This window comes from Bos taurus, chromosome 2 (assembly GCF_002263795.3).
Source record: "Bos taurus isolate L1 Dominette 01449 registration number 42190680 breed Hereford chromosome 2, ARS-UCD2.0, whole genome shotgun sequence".
Taxonomy (NCBI): Eukaryota; Metazoa; Chordata; class Mammalia; order Artiodactyla; family Bovidae; genus Bos; species Bos taurus.
Window position 1 is genome coordinate 89,996,011 of NC_037329.1, and position 18,031 is coordinate 90,014,041.

Genomic DNA, 18,031 nt, shown 5'->3' on the forward strand with positions numbered 1-18,031 from the left:
AGAAAGGTCCAACAAACTGCAATGGGCAGGGAGAAAAGTCTTTAGATTAGAACAGAATAAAAAGAATTTGATGATGCAGGGGCATAACTATGACCAGCAATTTATGGTGACTGTGGTGATATGTGGGCTTCCCAAGTGACAGTGGTGGTAAAGAACCCGCTTGCCAATGCAGGAGATATGAGAGATGCGGGTTTGATCCCTGGGTTAGGACGATCCTCTGGAGGACGGCATGTCAACCTTCTCCAATATCTTGCCTGAAGAATCCCATGGACAGAGGAGCCCAGCGGGCTACAGCCCATAGGGTCACAAAGAGTAGGATATGACTGAAGCGACTTAGCACGCACACACATGGTGATATGCTCCAGGATTATGAGCTTTTAAAGACTTCTTTCTCCCTATGCTAAATGGTCTCAAGTGGCTAATTTTTTTGAGCTATGAAGTCCACTTTTAATTTTCTTTTCTCCCTCACCGGGAGGCTATCAACCTTTGCTGCCAGTGTGCCTCTCCCTTTCTAACCTGCTGTTGGCTGAGAAACCAGATAACCAGGTTATCAGAGAACCCAGAAGGTTCTGCTTGAGACTGAACCCTAGGACCTGTTTTTGACCCTTGGCTCACTCTTCAAGCACCTCTTTTTTCACCCCTCTAGCACTAGGGATTTAGCTGGCTGGCTTCTCTTCCTTTGACACTGTTGCCAAGTGCTTTTTTCAACCTGGTGTTCTTTTCTCTAGGCTGGCTATGAATACGTTCTGTCTTTAATCTTTACTGTCTCCTCTGAAAAGCATAGGTCCGTCTCTTTTGTGAGAAGTTTACTATGAATCACTCTAGAGACATACAGTGGAAACAAGGAGAAAATGGTTCAGGAAATCTTATAAAATCTGTATTGTGATTTTGCTCCTTAATCAGTGTTTACTGACTGCCCCACTTGGATACCCCCAGCAGACTACATGCTCAATTCTTTCCTGACTATACTACAAGCTCCTTGAATGAAGGTATTTTACTTTTGTATGCCCCAAACCAAACTGACACACAGTAGACTTGCAGTACATGCCCAACTATAATTTAATGATTAAAAATGTCAACACACTGAATTAAAGATGTAATTGAATGAATGAAATTGATTATTGGTACATTTCAATCCAACATCAACTAAATGAATTGCTCGGGAAAGCAAAATCAAGCTAAGATTCAATATTTGAAAGAAAACACTATATTTGCTTTATGAAAAACTCTGTATAAGAGTTTGCTGGTAAATGGATGATTTATCATCTTCATAGCAATAACACAGTACCCACTTTCCTTGTAATAACTAAAAAGAATGAGTTGTCAGTTTTGTCAGAAAGCTAAACCTGAACCTTTGACTCATTGCTTAGTTTTATCATGTTTTCCACAAATAGCATTTGCAGCTGTTTATGAACGCATTTAAAATGAGTTCTGTATCAAATAAGAAATGACCATCTTCTTTAAAAACTTAGCTACTAATATAAGTCTCATTTGTAATCTTTCAATTTTGTGACTAAAAATAAAACAAAGTCACACTCAGTGCTTTAGCCTAGTACTAGCTAAAAAGAGGAGAATGGTTGAAAGGACATTTTTTTTTTTTTTTAGGTTGTTAAATTATGTGCTTTAGGAGCAGTAAGTAGTGCCATCTCAGAGACACTGTAGTTGGTTTCCAGTCTCTTCCTTTCCTTCAGACAGAGACTGCTCTTTCTTAGCCAACAAGCTTCCCTTTGTTTTGATTTATATCACTGGCTGAATAACCCCAAAGCACCACACAACACGGTGCGGCATGGAATGGAAGACTGTGACTGAAAGCAATTAAGAGCTGCAGGCAGCGTTTTAGCACTCAGAACCCAAACACGGACTTACTTTCCACAAGTGATGGGTTTTTGAGAAATCCATTTTTGAAGCTGACATACATTTTAATTGTAAAGAAGTTAAGTTCTGAAAAGATCACAGAACCTTGTGGGGAGAGGCTGTTGCAGGTTCTTCAGCTACAGGCATCACACCATAAATATGCCCTCTGTTATCCTGTTAAATAACAATTCCATATCATATCTTCTCAGTCTTCTCTAAACCCCTATCTATGCTCCATCTCTCTCTCATTCCTCCCACCAATAAACCCACATAACCTATAGTAGCTGTCTCTCCAAACTCTGAGAATTGAGTACAAGCACAATGCCAATCATAAATCTACACACTTGTTGATGGCAGTGCAAATTAGCAAACCTCTAAGAAGAGGAACTGCATGGCTGAAAGACAAAAGGGGGAAAGAAACTTATTTTTCATCATTTCCTTCATTTCAACCCGTTAAAAAATAATGAAATGTACAAGTCTCTACTCCTGCCTAAACTGCTCTGCTGGTTATCTGTATACTCCATTAGCTTCACCTTCTTCCATGGCCTATTATCATGTCCCAAGTCTTCCATTTTATTAAAAACAGATAAAATAAAAATTTGAAAATCTCCCTTCCCCAAGACTCTGAGGTCCCTTCTAGCTGCTACCCTCTGTCCTCAGCCAAGTTTCTTCACAGAGCATTCACTCTCATGTTCTTCCCCTCGTCTCTCACTGTTACCTCAACCCCACTATAGTCTGATCTTTCCTGAAACCAGTTTCCCTTCAGTTGCCAATAGTGAAGTGAAGTCTCTCAGTCGTGTCCGACTCTTTGCGACCCCATGGACTGTAGCCTATCAGGCTCCTCCGTCCATGGGATTTTCCAGGCAAGAGTGCTGGAGTGGATTGCCATTTCTTTCTCCAGGGGATCTTCCTGACCCAGGAATCAAACCCAGGTCTCCCACATTGCAGGCAGACGCTTTACCATCTGAGCCACCAGCGAAGCCCTAGTGACTTCAGTTGCCAATCATCTCTGCTAACCAATCTAATCTACCTTCTTAGGTGTTATCTTGGGTTACTTCTGATTCACTATTACTGACCACTCCCTCCTTGAACTTTCCTCCTGTGGCTCTCATGGAGCCTATGATTTTACAATGAATGCTCTTTCTCAAATGCCTCCACTGGATCACCCAACTTCCTCCTTTTGATCCTTAAATGTTGGTATTCCCCAGAGTTCCAGTTTTGACCATTTTCTCATTTTTTTTTTTCATGTATCTTTGTACAAACCATTCAACACCACAGATTAAACCACCTCTTTCATGTTAATAACTCCCAAACAGACCAGACTTCTTCCTGAGCGCCACTCACATTTCTCACAGCTGATCATGATCCATGAACTGACCCACGGAACCAAAGATACCTCCTTTCTCTCACCTTGCTGCATTCAATCCATTATCAATCCCTGTGTAGTATAATACAACTGCACCCACTTCTCTTCATCCTCTCTTCCACCATCCTAATTCAAGCCATCATCATCTCTTAGAATATGAAAAACCTAACAGACTCTATTCTTAATCTCCTCTGTATTCTCCAAAAGAATAAAGCTTTAAAAATTAAACTCCTTTAAAAAAAAATTCAAGGATGTCCATAATATACAGAATAAAATTCACACTTCAGATCGCCAAGGTCCAGCCCCACCTGGCCCCTGACTACTACTCTTCCCTCATCTTGCACCACTCTCCTCCTCGCTCATACTCAGCCACAGGCCTTCTGTCATTTCCTTCCACTTCCTCATCACACTGTCTCCTATCTTGTGCCTTTGCAACTGTTCACCGTACCCAGAATACTCTTCCCTCTTGTATGTTAACTGCTTTTACCAGTTCACCTGATCTGAAGTAGACTCCCCTACCACCTTTATTTTCTAACTTTGCATTTAATGTTTCTTTCACAACATGTATTCCAATTTACATTCTGGAAGTCCTCTTCCAAACAGGAAGGAGAAAGGTGCTATCTTCTCCCTTTCCTCTCACTTGCTGACCAGAATGGATATATAATAGCAGGAGCTCAAGCAACTCAATAAGTATTTGTTGTTGAAATGAACTATTAACTGAACCTGGTGGGTGAATTCTTTCACCACTAACATGCGTAACTATCAACTTCATTGTTATACAACATAGTGTAACACTCTTAAATTAGACTCTATTTTATTTGAACTATTCCTTCATTCTTCATGACTTGTCAGAAAGCTTTCTAAAGAAAAAGAACTCGCAGTTTGGCAAGCTGACAGAGATATATGGATAAGCTTCAAAGACCTCAGTGATCTTTACAGCATGAATTAGTTCCACTTCTATACTACGGGTAGACTTTGTATGCTCATTTTCCAGCATGAATAAGCCATAATACAGAGTGTAATTAATCAGAATGTCCCCAAGGTTATGTGAGTCAGTAATAAAGCAACAATAAAGTCAGAACATTACATATTAAGAAGCCAGTTATAAAAGAAATTTTAATAAAATGATCACTATTAACAACTGGTCAACAAGCTGCTTTCAATAAATGCTTCTTGAATTAAACTACAAGTACTGAAAAGAGATAAAAAGTAATATCTTCCCTCTTAAAGGGAAGATAAAGATCTAAGAACTCTAATGAAGAGTTCTAATGAGCTCCATGATCTAGATTAGATCTAAGATTTGATGATCTAAGAAATCTGAGAATATAAGATAACACCACTAGATAAGAAATAAGTATTTAATGAGTATTGGAACAGAGCTGCTGTGTAGATAGTGAGTGGGGTGAGTTCTTTTCTAGCTGAAGTGGCCTGGCTTCACACAGGAGTAACATTTAGTACAGTGCTACTCAAGGAACACAGGATTCCTCAAGGATGGAAAGATTTCAGTACCAAGAATGGCAGTGTCTGGTAGGCAAAGGTTAAAGAAAAAGAGGCCCCAAAGCAAACAGCATGCACGCTAAGTCACGGCAGTCGTGTCTGACTCTGTGCGACCCCATAGACGGCAGCCCACCAGGCTTCTGTCCCTGGGATTCTCCAGGCAAGAACACTGGAGTGGGTTGCCATTTCCTTCTCCAATGCATGAAAATGAAAAGTGAAAGTGAAGTCGCTCAGTCATGTCTGACTCTTCGAGACCCCATGGACTGCAGCCTACCAGGCTCCTCCACCCATGGGATTTTCCAGGCAAGAGTACTGGAGTGGGGTGCCATTGCAAACAGCAGACAGAGCCAATTTGGCAGCAGTGTGAAGACCAACTGAAGTGGGAATGATTATGAAGAAGGTACTTGGAGTTTTAAATTAGACTAGTTCAGATTAGGAAGGGTGAACTTGATCCCTCAGGGAACAAGTTTCTTTCTTTTTTCTTTTTTTCTATTAAAACTTTTTTTTTTCCTACTATGAAACAATATTGTTTGGTCAGTTGGTCACATTTGTGTTCTAACTCTTTTTTTTTAAACTTATTTTTTATTGAAGTACAGTTGAATTACAATGTTAATTACTGCTATACAGCAAAGTGACTCAATCATACATATATGTATATTCTTTTTCATATTCTTTTCTGCTATGGTTTATCACAGGATACTGAATATAATTCCCTATTCTATACAGTAGGACCCTTGCTGTTTATCCATTTTATATATATATCAGTTTGCATCTGTTAATTCCAAACTCCTAATCCAACCCCTTCCCACCTCCCTCTGCCTTGGCAACTACCAGTCTATTCTCTATGTCCTTGATTCTATTTCTGTTTCATAGATAGTTTCATTTGTGTTGAATCCAGATATAAGTGATATCATATGGTACTTGTCTTTCTGACTTAATAGGACAATCTCTAGTTTCATCATGTTGCTGCAAATAGTATTATTTCATTATTTTTTATGGCTGAGTAGTATTCCACTGCATGTATACATCATATCTTCTTTACCCATTCACCTGTCAATGGACATGGTTGTTTCCACGCCTTGGCTATTGTGAATAGTGCTGCTATGAACACAGGGGTGCTTGTATCTTTTTGAATTATAACTTTGTCCAGATGTATGCCCAGAAGTGAGATTGCTGGATCATATGGTAATTCTATTTTTAGTTTTCTGTGGGATTTCCATACTGCTGTCCACAGTGATTGCACCAATTTACATTCCCACCAACAATGTAGGAGGGGGAACAAGTTTCTAAGTGGAAAATGACATTTGAAAAATAAATTTGGAGTCAGAATACAGGATAAATTTCAGGAATGGAGAGATTAGAGACAGAAAATTAAGAAATTTTATTATTATGCCTGAATTATTGTAATAAAGGCATAAACTATGTATACAGAAGCAGTAAGAAGGATGTGTGCAATTTGTGAAATGGTAAAATAAGACTTAACTGTTAAGTAGAGATTAGATGAACTTTATCCTCTCCTAAAAGATTATTACTTCTAATATACACCTCAATCATTTGGTTTAAAAACCTATACAATTTTCCTTGCCCCTCACTCCCTAGAGTTCTCTTTCTCAGACATTTGCTGTTTTCTGCCTCCCATCCCCCAGACTGGCTTTTCCAACCACATAATATATTCCAGCCAAAACAAAGGACTATATTTACTAGTTCCCTAGACACACCAGGAAATTCCCAAACCAATGACTTTGTTCATGCTATGTCTTCTTTAACATCCTCTCCCCATTCTATGTATCCAAAGTCTAGACATTATTCACATCCGAGGTCAATGCTACTTTTCCTATCTAGCTCTCCCAGAAGCCCCAACTCAGAGCAAGCATTGCCTCCCAATACTCTTCATTTTCCTCTAAAACACTCTTTTCAAAAAGCTTACACTTGTTCCTTATTTCTTCTGACAAACTGTAATCTCCATGGCAGACACACCCAATTTATTTCCTCCTCCTTTCATACGTAATTGAAGATCTTAATAAATAATACATGGCAACAGTAAAGATCTTGATAAATAATATATGGCAATTATATACAGCTAAAAGCACAGACTCTGAAGACAGCCTGTTTGAGTTTGAATCTTAATGCTGCCATTTATTAGCTATGCGACCATGGGCAAGTTACTTAGTCTCTCTGTGCTTCAATATCTTTATGCATAATGTAGAGACAATAAAAGTAGATCCTGGAGAAAGAAATGCCAACCCACTCCAGCATTCTTGCCTGGGAAATCCCAAGGACAAGAAGTCTGGTGGGCTACAGTCTGTAGGGTTGCAAGGGTCGGACACGACTTAGCGACTAAACCACCACAGCAAGAGTAGATATTTCATAAAGCTGTCAGAGGAGTTGGCTTAGAATAGAATAAGTACTATAAAACTGTCTATTAAATACAGTGGAAAAATACTAAATATTCTGTGATAGGTGAGTGAAGCTTTATTTACAGAAAGCAAAATGTCAAAAGCAAAGCCAGTCTCTAGGTACAAAATAGGTATATACAGATTCTTCTTAAATCTATGTATGCCCTAAGGGTTGCTGCTGCTAAGTCGCGTCAGTCGTGTCCAACTCTGTGAGACCCCATAGGCGGCAGCCCACCAGGCCCCCCTGTCCCTGGGATTCTCCAGGCAAGAACACTGGAGTGGGTTGCCATTTCCTTCTCCAATGCATGAAAATGAAAAGTGAAAGTGAAGTCGCTCAGTCGTGTCCGACTCTTAGCGACCCCATGGACTCCAGCCATGGGATTTTCCAGGCGAGAGTACTGGAGTGGGGTGCCATTGCCTTCTCCGGCCCTAAGGGTTAGCTGTGCCCTTTTAAATCTTCCTTATATTAACAACGGTCTTGTTATGTCAAACAATTTAGTTTGACGTTTCAACATTCTGAGAAAATATTTAGTTCAGCTTCCTGTGACAATAAGACACCCAATTGATCTTCTTGCCTCCAGTCTTACCCTCTTTATCCTTCCATGCTCACAGAGTATCTTTCTAAAATGCAGACCTAATGTTTTCCCACTGCTGCAAATCCCCTCCATTCTACCTCCCTTAGGATAAAGTTTAAAATCCTTAGAGTCTCATACACATTATCCAAAATGGCCCCTGCCTCGTCTTCAGAATCATCTCTCAACACTTTTTACCATGAAACCTAATCACCTGGCCACACCTCAAAGACTTTTTGTATGTCATTCCTCTGCTAGAACATCTCTCCATTCGTTTGCTAGGACCACCATAACAAAATACCGATGGATAAAGAATCCACCTGCAAAGCAGGAGATGTGGGTTTGACCCCTGCATCAGCCAGATTCCTTGGTGGAGGAAATAGCAACGCACTCCAGTATTCTTGCCTGAAAAATCCCATGGACAGAAGGGCCTGGCGGGCTATATAGTCCACAGGGTCACAAAGAGTCAGACACGACTCAGCAACTAAGCACAAGCACAGGCTAGGTAGCTTAAACAACAGAAGTTTATTTGCTCACAGTTCTGGAGGCTAGAAGTCCAAGATCAAAGTACCAGCAAGACTGGCTTCTCCCGAGGCTTACATATGGCTGCCTTCTCGAAGTATCCTCACATGGTCTTTTTTCTATGTGCACATGTTCTCAATGTCTCTTTTGTGTCCAAAGTTCCTCTTTTATAAAGATACCAGTCAGAATGAATTATACCCTAAAGGTCTCATTTTAACTTAGTTACCTCTTCAAAGGCCCTATCTCTAAATATAGTCATATTCTGAGGTTATGGGGTCTAGGGCTTCAATTTACAAATTTTGGAGAAACACAACTGAGCCCACAATAAGGCCTTCTTTTCTTTGGTCAGGCTAATTCCTATTTGTTTTTCCAAGATTGGCCCAAGTCTTCCTATCCAGGCAGATTTCATTGCCCTGTCTCTGTGTTCCCACAGTACTTCTGTGTGCTGCTCACTCATAAACACACTATCCCAATTGTCTCTTTCCTTCTTCAGATTGTATTCCTTAAGAGCAGAGAATAAATCTCTAGCACTTAGCACAGTATCTATCCCATTGAAGAGATTTATTAAAGATTTGATTATTTAGGGAACACAGAAGAAAGAATATGAGCTTTGAATAAAGGCAAGCATGAGTTCAAATCCTGGTTCTAATATGCACCTATGATTTTAAACTGGAGAAGGCAATGGCAACCCACTCCAGTGTTCTTGCCTGGAAAATCCCAGGGACGGGGGAGACTGGTAGGCTGCCATCTATGGGGTCACACAGAGTCGGACACAACTGAAGCAACTTAGCAGCAGCAGCAGCATGATTTTAAACAAGTCATTAAATGTTGATCTTCAATTCTACATAAGGTACTTATAAAGATAAATGACTTAATTATAATATAAGCATCCATTTTTTAGGGTTGGTAGATAGTGAGTGAGTGAAGTTGCTCAGTCATGTCCAACTCTTTGCGACCCCGTGGACTGTAGCCTACCAGGCTCTTCTGTCCATGGGATTTTCCAGACAAGAACACCCGACTGGGATGCCATCTCCTTCTCCAGGAGATCTTCCCAACCCAGGGATTGAACCTGGGTCTCCTGCATTGTAGGCAGAATGCTTTACCATCTGAGCCACCAGGGAAGCTGGTGGTACATAGTAGATGCTCGCTAAACATCAGAGTACAGATTCTGGGATTGCCTGGGTTTGAGACCCAATTTCCCCACTTAGTAGCTGAATGACCTTGGGTATGTTAACTTCCCCTCTGCTTCAGTTGCTTATCTAAATAAACATTTCTCACTGCTAATGTGGGGATGTTTACTATTATATGATCACTTAAGATCTAAACAAAAATGGCTGGATATCATGAGTAATTTACTTCCTTCAATTATAAAGTTATTTTAAATGTGAATATTACTTAAATGCCTCAGACTTCTTACCAACCACATAGGATAGTAACTAAAGAGGTTCAAAAACTGTTATGGATAATATAAGTAAAGATCAAAATAAACATTAAATAATAAATTTTCATGTGTCTCATTCCTTATTTTGGTGTTTAAACATCCTGAGTATTGAAGTAAAAATCTTATCAAGTTTTTCTACTCTCTGTGACTATGGATGTTAATCATTTGTAGTAGAGAATACTACTTCTTGGCTCAAATTTTCAATTTCAGAACCACTAAACCTTTGAACTAGAAAGGCCAATCCCATCATGGCTTACCTAAGTAAACAGGTGGATTTGTAATGGGCTCTTAGGGTCTTAATGAAAAGCTCTGTGAAGGACAGGCATTGCAAGCAGAGAGAACACCTGGTTCACAAGTACTAAAGCGGGGTCCATCTCTTATTCTAGATATTCAAGGTATGTAGTAGGAACTAGTATTAGAAAATAATGCTGGAAAATGCTTTTTAATCATCCAACCTTTAAGGTCAGCAATAGGTAAAAGTTATCTGACCTATAACTTTGAAGTAAGGCAGATCTAGGTATGAATCTCCACTTGTTACATAAGCACAGTTTTAGAGCCTTAGATTATGCAAGGGGGTTATTATAGTGATTAACTGATCAAATGCACATAGAGCTCATAACTGAGATGCCTGGCTGACTGGGAGGTACCTAGCCACACAGTGACCCCATGGACTGTAACCTGCCAGGCTCCTCTGTTCATGGAACTCTCCAGGCAAGAATACTGGAGTGAGTATCCATTCCCTTCTCCAGGGGAATTCTTCCTGATCCAGGAATCAAACCCAGGTCTCCTGCATTGCAGGCAGATTCTTTACCATCTGAGCCACCAGGGAAGGCCCAATAGTGATTAATCGATCAAATGTATGGAGAGCTTATAACTGATATGCCTGGCTGATTGAGAGTAATCAAATGTTTGTCTTTCTCACACCTGTAATCATATGAATAAACACCTGTAAAATATCTTAAAACCATCTTTCACGTAGTATGTATTTGCTGAGTGTCTGAGGCTTACTGAAAATGACTTAATTTTAAAAACAGAAAGCTGGCCAGTGCTTTCCCCAGCCACCCAGGCAGCCTTCCAGCTAGAGCCCCCGCCTCCACATCTCCTCCAGAAATTGAGACCCGATCATCCTGCTCACTCTGCAGCAAGAAATCCAGACTTTCAGGGAGAGGAGGGAACATCAAACAGAAAGTCTGCAAGGACATAGTCTCATCAGGAAAAACTCTCCCCAAACTGCAGAGCCTCAAGTCAGGGGGTAGGGGGTGTGGGATGGAAGAGGCTCCTCTAGTCAGCTGGGTGAGGTGAAGAAGGTAGGTGGGACTTCAAGTTCCGGAAACACCCTGGAATCTTCCCCAAGAGCTGTCAACAGGTCTCCCCTTCACACAGACTGCTGCTGCTGCTGCTGCTAAGTCGCTTCAGTTGTGTCCGACTCTGTGCAACCCCATAGATGGCAAGCCACCAGGCTTCCCTGTCCCTGGGATTCTCCAGGCAAGAACACTGGAGTGGATTGCCATGTCCTTCTCCAATGCATGAAAGTGAAAAGTGAAAGTGAAGTCGCTCAGTCGTGTCCGACTCTTAGCGACCCCATGGACTGCAGCCTACCAGGCTCCTCCATCCATGGGATTTTTCAGGCAAGAGTACTTTAGTGGGGTGCCATTGCCTTCTCCGTCACATAGACAGAAGTCAACAAAAAAAGAAACCTGCCTGATTAGAAGATAAAACAACAGAAAGCTGGGATAACGGCCGAGATAAACAAGTGTCTTCATCCCTGCCCATTCTCCTCACCAGTGTCTTTCACAATTTCTTCCCAAGTATCACCACACCAGCAGTAACATGCTATCTGGAGATCACTGTAGCTCAGACTTCCAATTCTATAGCAAAGATTAGAAGGCCAGGGGAAAAAAATCACTGAAATAGATAAAACAAAACTGGAAGAATTCATTTCCTTTTTTACCCTATAGTCCATTATCGCTTGATGAATTTCCAGTGAAAAGTTAGTTTTCGACGCAGAAACTGCAGGCTTCAATAAAAGGTCCTTGGGCAAGTAACTGAGTTCACGACAATTATAATAACCTAGAAATCTTTTAAGTGTTTAGGAGACTACCTTTACTCTGGTACTAAAAGGACGTCGGTTAATATCCATTATACGCTTCAAACTGAAGGCAAGCGTCTTTCTTTTAAAAGACGTGCGGTGTCTGGCTCAAAATCAATCGCAAGAAAAGCCCAACTCAACACAGAAAGAGCTCTTTTCCACACCCTCTCGTCTCACATCACAGATGGCAACCAAGGCTTGAGATTTAACATCCAGACACTAAAGCGGCTCATCGCTCAACGATGGGGCACCAGGTGGGTGCTGTCCGGCATAGGACGGGATGCTGCCAATCCTGAAAGGTGCAGCTGGTGTGAACCCCGAGGCCAGAGCCTAATGCCCATCACTTAGCACTTACACTTGGGAAACCACCCGCTTCCCATCGCGGGGCTGAGACAAGGGGAGGACCCAGTCCTCTGGTACCCCAATTCCGGAGTCCGCGCGTGACCTCCGAGAACCCGGAGAAGCGCGGGGCGGGGAAGCTCCTCCGCCTTCAAGGGAAGATGGCAAGGGCAAGTTCGGGTCGTAAACGGAAAGGTTACTCACAGGAATGACCTGGCGTCCTCTGTCCAACGCCCAAGCTCCCTCAGGGAAAAGTCTCCAACGAAGCGGCAGCTGGAGAGCAGCAGCCTGCGCGGCCGCCGCTGCCAAAAACTACCTGGGCGTGGCAGGGACGGGCGGGCAACTTCACAACATCATCATTCAGCGACTTCGGTTTTGCAGCGACGCCAGGTCAATGACAGCCCCCACACAATCGGGGAAGAGAGGAGGAGACCCATTCTCCCAGCAGCCTGCACGGCGCCAGCGCACGACCTGCTGGGAATTGTAGTTTCATCTCGGCCACGCCCCTTAACTCGAAGGCCACGCCCCTCCCTGCTAGCCCTGAAGCGGGAGGCGGGAGGCGGGGCAGTGACCCTGGGGCCGGGGTGGGGCGACTCCAGTCCCGGTGGGCTGCGGGGGTTTGGGGCAGAGTTCCAGGCCCACAGCCCCAGTCTGGGTCGCACCGCCCCCTTGGCTCCGCGGCCCGCGCTGGGAGCGGGCCTTGCGCTCTCGCTTTGCCCCTGGGCGGGCCGGGCGCCCAGGGCCCGCACCGCTGACCGCCTGAGGAGAACCGCTGGCCGTGGTCGCCGCCAGGGTAATGAGGGGAGGCCGGGCAGGGAGGGGAAGGGCTAGGGGCCGATCGCGAAGTGAGGGAGAGCGGCTTAGTCCGCGCGCGCATCGGGAAGCTCGAGGCTAGAACTCGCCGTCATACCTCCAGCCGGAGCCCGGGCGGCTGGCGGAGCCGTGGCGGGGGTCCGGCTTCTCATGAACAGCGGCCCCTGCGCCCCGCGCAGCTCCGGTTCTGCCCGGCGTCCCGGGCCGCGTGGCGGAGAGCACCTGCGTGTGGGTAGGCTGCGCTTGCTGGGGTCGGCGGCGCCAGGTGCGCGGGTCCGGCCGCCCGTGGTGCTCTCCCGGGTCCTGGCACCCCTATCCCTGCTCTCACTTTTGGCCGCACTCACCCACGCGTGGCGTTTCCAAACCCGAGACGCCCTCCGGCCCGGCTCCGTATGCCACCTTCTGCGAGTTCGCTACAAAGTCCCCTAAAGCAGGACTCGCAAGGAAGCTTTTATATAATTGAATGCAAGCTGTGTTTTCTCCTCGTTAGTTAAGTTCAGGGTTGTGTTTTTCCCTTGTGGATTTGTTGTGTCAAGCACCTTTTCCCTCAAAACGGGATTGGAATTTGTGACAGCGCGTACGTAGCAAAGAGCCTGGCCCACAGTAGGCGCTTAGTAAATATTTTTTGAAAGCTTGAGTCACGATGCTAAGTTTGGAAAATTCTACCGAGTTGTGCGTCGCTATAGTTAAGATTTTATGGGTTCCCAACATCGCTTTGAAAAGTACAGTAATTTTAAGGCTCCACAAAGATTTAAATCGGGCTTTTTTACATTCCCGGTAACAAGGGCCTCTGTAGGATGCTTAAATTAACTCAAAACCCGAGTTCTGTAATTTGCGCATTCTGATTGTTCCAGAAAGTGTTAACCTTTCAGATTAAAGTTTTCAGAGGAACCATTCTTCATTCATTCTTCATTCAGATGAAGTAATTCATTTGATCTGAATCACCTAGAATAAATTTATTTACAAAGCTATTTCCTGATTAGCTTTTTAGATACAAGTATGAGCGATCACAGTGATGTACATGTGAATACATTCAGAAATACAAGTCTCAACTATGAATTTTTTCAAAAAGATATTCATACCTAGTGAAAGCATGCAGGAGAAAATTATAACAGCAAATTTGCCCCCTCCCCCCGCCCTTACCGGGGACAACTGCTGCCTTGAGCTCAAAATGTCTTATAAAATTATCTCTTAATAGTCTGTCACATCTAAAGCAAAATCATCAGGGATTAAGCCCCGCACAGGGGCAACCCCTTTAGTACTAACAGTTTTCACAGATTGTGTCAGTTTCTTGTAAGTTTTCCTGAAAAAATAGATAATGTAGTTGGAGAAGGCAATGGCAACCCACTCCTGTACTCTTGCCTGGAAAATCCCATGCACGGGGGAGCCTTGAAGGCTGCAGTCCATGGGGTTGCTGAGGGTCAGACAGGACTGAGCGACTTCACTTTCACTTTTCACCTTCGTGCATTGGAGAAGGAAATGGCAACCCACTCCAGTGTTCTTGCCTGGAGAATCCAAGGGAAGGGGGAGCCTGGTGGGCTGCCGTCTATGGGGTCGCACAGAGTCAGACACGACTGAAGTGACTTAGCAGCAGCAGTAGCAGATAATGTAGTTAAAAATTTTTTTTGTTTAAGAAAGAACTTACTATTATTATGTGGAAAAAGCAGGAAACAATCATGAGAACTAGGAAATTCAGTTAATCACCACATCTCTAATCTTGGTTTGTGGGAATGTATGCTGCAAGTGGCCTGGACCTTGTTTGCCTGGGTCACTGCTGAGTGTCCCCAGTGCCCAACACAGCACCTGACCCATGACAGCCATTCATTAAACACTATGGTAAGAATACTTGATTGTTTCAGATAGCAATGTAATTACTTTCTGCATGTGAATGGTTTCTTCATTTACTTGGATTTTTTTTAGATTACTAGAAGTGAGGATTTTATAGGATCAAAAGGTATCAATGTTTTCATAGTTATCAAAACATTGCCAACTTGCTTTCCAAATGAGCCCTACCATTTGGTACTGCCACCAGTAATAACTGAGTGTACCTTTCAGAGCATCTTCTTAAGCTCTTATATGGATACAGTATTTGGTAATTCTAAGCACTTTCAGATGAAGCAATTCTTTTGATCTGAACCACCTGGAAAGTGGGCAAGGCAGGTATTGCATTATCCCTTTTGTAACACAGCAAACATCAGTGCCTTATTTTTATGATAATGAATGGCAGGAGACAAAAATAATCAAACCCTGTCAGGTCCCCCCCAACACACACCCATTCTTTACCTTTGGTCTGTAGTGAATATCATGAACAAATTGACTTCTTTCCTTAACAGTAAAATTAGATGCTGGTCTATAATTTCTGTGGTTTACAAAATCTTTTTCTTTGCCATTTGTTCAGATGTTTGCAGATGCCTTGATCAAACTGGGAATTTCATTAAAATGAAATAATGAGTCACAGTTTAGGTGAAAGAGAAATTGGGTAGGTGTAAGGGAATACCTTGCACTAGGAAATTTAGAACATTGCCACCCTTTTTAAGCAGAAAGATATGGGAATTTTGGCAGTGCTTTTGTAGCTTCCTGAATGTAAATGTAGTAAGTTACTATTTTAAACCTCTGCATCTGTTGGAGTCTTCATAAACTATTGAGATTAATATGCCATCAGTGAAAGTGGACAGGAATTATTTGTATAATAATCAGTATATTTTCGTATTTGTCAATAAATTCCAAGAAGAATGGAAATGAGAACTAAGAATCATAAGTTAAAAAAATTCAACCTACAGAAAATATTTTCACATTAAAACTGAAAAAAAAATTTTGTAAACATATGGCAAGAAGAAAATGTTATTAATTCCAAGTCTGTTACTAATCCTGATTCTTTCCCAAATTTGCTGATCAGTGACCCTAAATGATTTAATAGGTAACAAACTGATAAGGAAGCTTTGGAAGATTCAGAGTTTGCTTATAAGTAGAACCATTGGAAATTCTTGGGCATCATTTGTAGTAAAAGTAGGTCCAAAATTGCCTTTTTGTATTGTTTTTACATTTTGCTTAGGGTTCTTTGAAAGAAATAGTACAGATAAGGAAGAACAGATGCAGGTAATCAAGGCTTTGGAAATATTCAGAACCTCCTTTCAACTGCACTTTGCCTTTGTGATGGAAATCTGTGAAAGGGAAAGTCGCTCAGTCACATCAGGCTCTTTGCGATCCCATGGACTATATAGTCCATGGAATTCTCCAGGCCAGAGTACTGTAGTGGGTAGCCTTTCCCTTCTCCAGGGGATCTTCCCAACCCAGGGATTGAACCCAGGTCTCCTGCATTGCTGGTGGATTCTTTACCAGCTGGGCCACCAGAGATGCCCAAGAATACTGGAGTGGATAATATCTGATATCTCTTGTGATATCAGATCCGAAATGGCGTTCGGTAAACAGAAATGCTCTTTAAGAACACCTTTCAGAAATGTCAGTAGTCCTTGTGTCAGAGAACAGCTTCCCAAATAGTGGTGGGTTTTGGCAACTAGATCTTTAAGGAATTGTTATGTAAATATGTTATTTTGCTTCTGTTTTTTATACTAGGATATTTCACTGTCTTGAAGATTAAAGCAGAAATCTTCTTTGGAATAGATGGATTTTTGTTACTTTCTGTGAACTAAAGCGATTCAATGTCTCTTTTGGTAAGTTTTTATAAATGTGAATCTAATTTTGTATCAACAGAGTAGTTAGATATGATATTAGTGTAAAGCCATAAGAGAAGAGTACTCTGATGCAATGTTCTTACGCTCTGAGATGTTATTTTGATCTGAATGACTTCTGGTCTTTAAACATAAGTTAAATTCTCACTGAGTTTTTGTCTCTTTAAAAAAGAGCTTCTCCTATACTTTTCTGATATACTCCCTCTATTCCTTTGTCCCATACACACTTTTTCTCATACATTTACTATCCTTACGTATTCCTCTTCCATCCAGCCTTATTCTTTAAATCTTTCAGAAATCCCTTTTTACAAATTTCCATTTGACTAAAGGTAAGCAAAATAGTATGAAAAATAAGCCCCTTGACTTAGCAAGACAAGATACATTTAGATCAATGTATAATATGATATATAGATACTAACTTGGGTTTTGTTTATATGAAGTCCATGATATCTAGTCTAGATTAAGTAGTTTTAGGACTTTCATTGTGTCATATAAAATATAATACTTTATTTGAATATTTAAATTATTAAAGCAGTAATCTTTTAAAAAGTGGTGGGTGCATATGTAATTTTCAAATACTTTAATATATTATATCTCTCTTAGTCTTCAAAATTGTTAGTGATTGTCAGGGCAGGTGGTATAATCCTCATTTAGAGTTTGGCCTAAGATTGCAAAGAATTAGAGGCAAGGATCAAACTCATATCTGCCAATTCACTCCATCAGTTGCCAAATCTGAGAGCCAGAACTATGAAGTTAGACTATATTGTAGGTTATTTGGAAAATATAGAATGCATTCACTTTGTGTTTAAAGTAAAGTTTATCTACCTAAAAGGGGAGCTTTATATATCTGGAAAATACATTGAGGTGAAATATTACCTCATTTTTCTAAAGCAGGATCTGCAAACTTTTTCTTTAGAGAGCCAGGTAGGATTTGTGGGCCAGGTATATATAGGGCCAGGTATGATCTATATATCTATATACCCTATATATAGATCACTGCTTTAATAATTTAAATATTAAAATAAAGTATTATATTCTATATAAGACACAATGAAAGTCCTAAAACTGCTTAATCTAGACTAGATACTATGGACTTCGTGTAAACAAAAACCAAGTTAGTATCTATATATCTATATACCCTATATATCTATATAGGGCCAGGTATGATCTCCATTAAATTACTCTTCTGTTATCAAAGCAGCCATAGGCAATATGAGTTAAATGCAAATAAAGGTATCTGTGTTTCTGTAAAACTTTACACACTTAAACAGGTGGTGGGTCAGATTTGATTCATGGACCATAGTTTCTGCTCTAAAGGATTATCTAAGATTTAACAATTTATGTCAGTTTGTAGGTTGGATGAGATGTAAAGGGGCATTTGATAGATGAAAATCCTGAGATTCAAAGGGCTATGTGGTTGCCCAGGTTTCCAAATTTGGGGGGAAAGACATCT

At 41.6% G+C, this 18,031-nt stretch overlaps 2 protein-coding genes across 2 annotated transcripts in view; one reads left to right on the forward strand and one right to left on the reverse strand.

The window, feature by feature from the left end:
• The window catches only part of TRAK2 (trafficking kinesin protein 2), a 72,866-nt gene extending 60,390 nt beyond the window's left edge, over nucleotides 1-12,476 (reverse strand). The window contains exon 1 of the mRNA NM_001206233.1: nucleotides 12,281-12,476. The gene's annotated coding sequence lies outside the window, so the exon portion shown is untranslated. The remainder of the gene's footprint in view (nucleotides 1-12,280) is intronic.
• Nucleotides 12,477-12,737: 261 nt separating this feature from the next.
• Nucleotides 12,738-18,031, forward strand: part of STRADB (STE20 related adaptor beta) — a 31,159-nt gene continuing 25,865 nt past the window's right edge. Inside the window, exons 1-2 of the mRNA NM_001192081.2 lie at nucleotides 12,738-12,869; nucleotides 16,463-16,560. Of these exons, the coding sequence (NP_001179010.2) occupies nucleotides 16,549-16,560 (12 nt within the window). The 5' untranslated portion in view covers nucleotides 12,738-12,869; nucleotides 16,463-16,548. The remainder of the gene's footprint in view (nucleotides 12,870-16,462; nucleotides 16,561-18,031) is intronic.